A 5,297-nucleotide genomic window follows, 5' to 3' on the forward strand; every position below is an offset into this window, starting at 1 on the left:
ATGCATTAATTAATCTTGCTCACCAAAAAAAAAAAAACGATTCAGTATTCCGCAAAACGAATTAAAACCAATGCAACTCAGAATGACCTGCAATTAAATGCTTAACACAAATATCCTTTATGTATTTAATCCCATTCTATTAACCAATGTCTTTGCTTCTGACCTTCGATCCAATTCAACCATACTAAGCAAAAATTACTCTAGACAAACATCGCTGAAGTGTTGAAATTTCTTCTTCTGCATTCTACTGTACAGATTTAAATTTCCTTCAACCTGAGGCTTATTCATTTCACTTTTGGTGTGAAAAGGCCTTTATATTTGCCAAAAATATAACTTTTTTTTTTTCTCGCATCTTTTTCTTGCATCCTTCCCTCGCATCCTGAAGGGGTGGAGCTAAGACATGAGGAAAGGAAGCGAGGATGCACAAATAAGAATTGAGAAGCACCCAGTGTCACCATAGAAATGCATAATCCTCTCGTAATTAGGCTTCCTTAATTATTATGACATGGCATGAACGCAGCATTCAGCTCATCTAACTCCAATCAAACACACCTGAACAAGCTAATCAAGGTCTTCCAGATTACTAGAAAACTACAGACAGGTGAGTTTGATCGGGGTTGGAGTTGACCTGATCTCCTTGGATCTTTAAAACCCCATTTTACAGAGCAACATGGTTATTCGTTTTAGTTTTGTGCGCTTCACTGTCCGCTGCTCCTGACACATCAATTCAGTGCATTTTCCAGCAGAGATCATTGTGAGATCACAGATTGGGGAGGATGACAGCTCGAGTGTATTGCTCGTTGATTGCCGTTTTGTGTCTGTCTGGATACTTGAGCATTACAGATGCTACTCCAGGAAAAACCACAGGTGAGAATATCTGTTAACTTCATTACACAGCCTGAAGAAATAAGTGACTCACAGTTTAGCAATGAGTAGTAGGTTTTAAAACCTTTGATTGATGCAGATAAATGTAAAATGTATATTAAGGTTTGAGACATGTATTGCAAAACCCCTGCTTTCCAAATGCTGAAACCACACTCTATGGCCTCCCCTAATGTTCCTCTTGAACCCTCTAGGGGTCCTCAAAAACAAAAAAAACACCCAAGTAACACATTGAATTCAATAAGTCTTAAACGGAGACTGAAATGTTATTTAACTTTTAATTTAAGTGAATGAAGCTGTTCAGCATTCAGTGATTCTTTCTGTGTTGTCTAAATAACAGCAAAGCCTGGAGAGTGTCCAGCCCAATCATCTGGAATAAAATCGTGTACCACGTCCTGTAACAGTGACTCTAACTGTCCCAACAATGAGAAGTGCTGCAGCAATGAATGTGGACGTTACTGTACGGCTCCATATAAAGGTATTTGTTATATTGTTTTGGTCAGTTGTTGTTGTTAGTTATTATTATTATTAATAATCATCATCATTTTGCCTTATTAGTTCTAGTCAAAAGTAGGTCTGAATCAAGCGTCAACCTCTCGGTCTCTCACTTGAAACTAATATGTAAGTTTGTTAAAACTGCAGTTCATCGACTGGCCGTCAGAGGCTGGCTCCAAAAGGGAGTCAGTCCCATAGACCTGTCATGTTAAAATGCCCAACTTTACAACAGAGAATTTTTACAGCCTGGTACAAAAAGTGGTTTTGGTCTATATAGGTCGTTTTGCCCTTCATGACAACAGTGAGGGGGGTGACCATTTAACTCATCCATTTATATTATCAGTGTTGGGGGTAACGCATTACAAGTAATGCAAGTTACGTAATTAGATTACTTTTTAATTTACAAGAGGATATCGGAGTTACTTTTTCATATAAGTAACGCGAGTTACTTTTTTCCCAATTTATTGATTGACAGCTCTCCTGTCCCCATGCTGAGAGAAATCCGATGTTACTGTAGTTCTAAAGTAAATACGAATATGCATTAATTAATCTTGCTCACCAAAAAAAAAAAAACGATTCAGTATTCCGCAAAACGAATTAAAACCAATGCAACTCAGAATGACCTGCAATTAAATGCTTAACACAAATATCCTTTATGTATTTAATCCCATTCTATTAACCAATGTCTTTGCTTCTGACCTTCGATCCAATTCAACCATACTAAGCAAAAATTACTCTAGACAAACATCGCTGAAGTGTTGAAATTTCTTCTTCTGCATTCTACTGTACAGATTTAAATTTCCTTCAACCTGAGGCTTATTCATTTCACTTTTGGTGTGAAAAGGCCTTTATATTTGCCAAAAATATAACTTTTTTTTTTTTTTATTTTATTTTAAAAACAAGCAAGCCCTGTCCAGATTTAAAAAGTAACGCAAAAGTAACGTAACGCATTACTTTCCATAAAAAGTAACTAAGTAACGCAATTACTTTTTATTTATGGAGTAACGCAATATTGTAATTACTTTTAAAAGTAACTTTCCCCAACACTGTTAATTAAGGCAAGGCAAGTTTATTTTATATAGCACATTTCATACACGATGGTAATTCAAAGTGCTTTACTTAAAAAAAGAAAAAAAGGAAATATTAATCCCAACAATAAAACAAGGAATTTAAAAACTTTGAAAATGATTAATTTATTTAAGAGGTTTAAAACAGTTAAGAACAGAAAACGATTATACATAAAATATAGTGCAATCAGTTCGGACATCGCACAGTGCTCATTCAATAAATGCAGAGCTAAACCGATGAGTTTTGAGTCTGGTTCTAAACCGTTAAGCACCCTTTTGAAAAAATATGTGGGAAGTGTGTCAAGATAGCAGGTTGACGATTTAAGGTGCTGTACTATTTCTTCCAAAATTTTGCTATCAATTTCTTCAAAAGCAGACATAGTATCTTTTTGATATTGTGGTCGAATCTGTCTGTTCAACCACAATAGGGGTGTTTGTCAGTCTCTCAACAGTAGCAAAAAGAGTGCGAGTGTTTAAGTTGCTGTTTATAAGGTTTGAGAAGAATGACTGTCTAGCATTGCCTAGTTCCACATTGAAAGTACGAAGGTTGTCTTTATATATGCTATAGTGGATTTCAAGCTTCGTCTTCCGCCACATCCACTCAGCTTTTCTGTGTTGTCTTTTCATACTCTGTACTGCTGTTGATTTTCTACAAGCTGATTTCTGTCTGCCAGTCTTCTTGCTGACTTTCACAGGAGCAATGTCATCAATAACATTCTTAACTTTTGAGTTAAAGGAATCAAGGAGAAGATCAACAGAGTCTGCAGAAATGCTTGGTGTTAAAGATATAGCCTCCATAAATAGCACACTAGTGTTTTCGTTAATGCATCTCTTTCTGACTGAGACCGATCTAGATTCAGTGGTAGCAGAGATCAATATATCAAAGAAAATACAGAAGTGATCTGATAGTGCTACGTCCTTAATAACAATGGATGAACTGTTTAGTCCCCTACTGATGATTAAATCTAGAGTGTGTCCACGATTGTGTGTGGGTTCATGCACATGCTGAATCAGGTCAAAAGTGTTTAAACCAGTTATAATTTATTTTGTAGTTTTGTTTTCTGCATTATCTATGTAAATATTCAAATCCCCTGCAATAGCAAAACAGTCAAACTCCGAGGAAATCGTTGATAGCATTTCTGTGAACTCTTCAACAAAGGCTGGAGAGTATTTTGGAGGCCTGTAAATGATGATAAACAGAATGCGTGGAGCACCTTTCAACACAATCCCTAGATATTCAAAAGACAAGTACTGACCAAATGACACTTGCTTGCATTGATAGACATCTTTAAATAGAGCAGCTACACCTCCACCTCTCCTAACAGTCCTGCAAACACTCATGAAAGTGAAGTTAGGAGGGGCTGTTTCATTGAGGACCATTGCACTGCAGCTGTCTTCTAGCCATGTTTCATTTAGAAACATAAAATCCAGGTTGTTTGTGGTTAAGTCATTGATTAGAAATTATTTATTTTTTAGTGAGCGAATGTTTAAAATGCTAACTTGATGGCGTTGCATTTTGTCTCCACCGCAATATTAGTTTGATGCATAACAGGCCACAGATTAGATAAGTCAGCCGTACGGCTTGAGAAGGCCTTAGACTTTCTATCACGTGATAAAACCAAAATGGAGAAAGCTACAGGCACACTGGGTTCCCGCTTGTTCTGTAAACATTTGTAAATGTTGCTGCTATTATAGCGGGGACTCAACACATCACCGAGAGCTGCTATCAGTTGTTTTTGGTTCACCTACAGCAGATGGAGGGTTTGGGCCCTGGCGTTGTGGCAGCGGCCGGAGAGCTCTCACAGGAGGAGGAGGACGAGCTGGTCCCACAGGCTTTGAAGGTTGTGGGGCCCGCCGGTTTTTTTTTTTTCTTTTCTTTTTTTTTTTTGTTTATATCTGGGGGCTTGCAGCGAATGAGTGGGGGAGAGTTTGGTCCCAGCATAAACCAGTTCCTCCATTTTTCTGTGAGAAGCTTAGAAGTGGAGATGCTGGAGAGAGGGATAATGTGTCTGGTGAACAGGGCTGTTGCTCTGGTGTTTCCAGTGGCTGTGATATGTTGTCCTGGCTTCCCTGACTGGTTTCCAGAAAGTCGTCCTTGGGTGCTGAGTCTTGGAGCTGTTCTGATACGTCACAGTCTGTCTGTGATGAGCTCTGTGGGCAGGGCTCAGCCGGGATGGTGTCTATGAGCAGGGCTTGTTGTGGCTGCATGGTGTTATCAGTGTCCTTGTGGTATGTCAACCACATGATGACTTGGAAACTGATTTGAAGTCCTGTCATCGCTCATACTCTGTCCAGGTGTGTGTGTGTGTGTGTGCCATTCAGGTTGAGTAGTTTGGCACACTACTGAAGGATGACGGATGGAGAAGTAGATGTTGTCCTTAGCACTCTTGCACCAAGTTTGTTTCAGTTTAAACCGTTGTCTATGGCCCCAGAAAAGATTGAAGTTGTCGATGAAATTGACTCCTTTTAATTTGCAGATTCTTTGTAGCCATGTGTTCAGCCCAAGCAAACGTGAATACATATTAGTTCCCCTTGCTGGGAGTGGTCCACTGATGAATGACTGAACTTTGAGTCTTCGAAGTGTTTCAAAGAATTCACTGAAGTCCTTAGAGTTCTGACAGCTCTTTCCGAATATCAGTCTTCCCCACATGGATGATGATGATTCGATTTACAGTCTTGTGCTTCATTAGAATTTTCCCAAGTTCCTTGTTCAAATCAGAAACTGTTGCTTGAGGAAAGCAGAAAGTTGCTGAATTTCTGCTACTGAGGTTTCTGATAATGGAGTCGCCCACTATCAGAGTCCTGGGCTCGGCTGCGCTCTGAGCTGAAAGCCGCTGTCTGCTCGACCTTGAG

The 5,297-nt window shown here is 39.0% G+C and overlaps 1 protein-coding gene across 2 annotated transcripts in view; it reads left to right on the plus strand.

Annotated features, from left to right (window-relative positions):
• Positions 1–650: 650 nt before the first annotated feature.
• LOC107572477 (cell wall protein IFF6-like) overlaps positions 651–5,297 on the plus strand; it is a 13,060-nt gene continuing 8,413 nt past the window's right edge. For both annotated transcript variants that reach the window (XM_016258898.1, XM_016258897.1), the window contains exons 1-2: positions 651–867; positions 1,223–1,360. Coding sequence is in view for 1 of the 2 variants with exons in the window: in XM_016258897.1 (XP_016114383.1) it covers positions 777–867; positions 1,223–1,360 (229 nt within the window). In the remaining variant the exon portion in view is untranslated. The remainder of the gene's footprint in view (positions 868–1,222; positions 1,361–5,297) is intronic.

This window comes from Sinocyclocheilus grahami, unplaced genomic scaffold, assembly GCF_001515645.1.
Source record: "Sinocyclocheilus grahami isolate Dianchi unplaced genomic scaffold, SAMN03320097.WGS_v1.1 scaffold1757.1, whole genome shotgun sequence".
In the NCBI taxonomy this organism is placed as follows: Eukaryota; Metazoa; Chordata; class Actinopteri; order Cypriniformes; family Cyprinidae; genus Sinocyclocheilus; species Sinocyclocheilus grahami.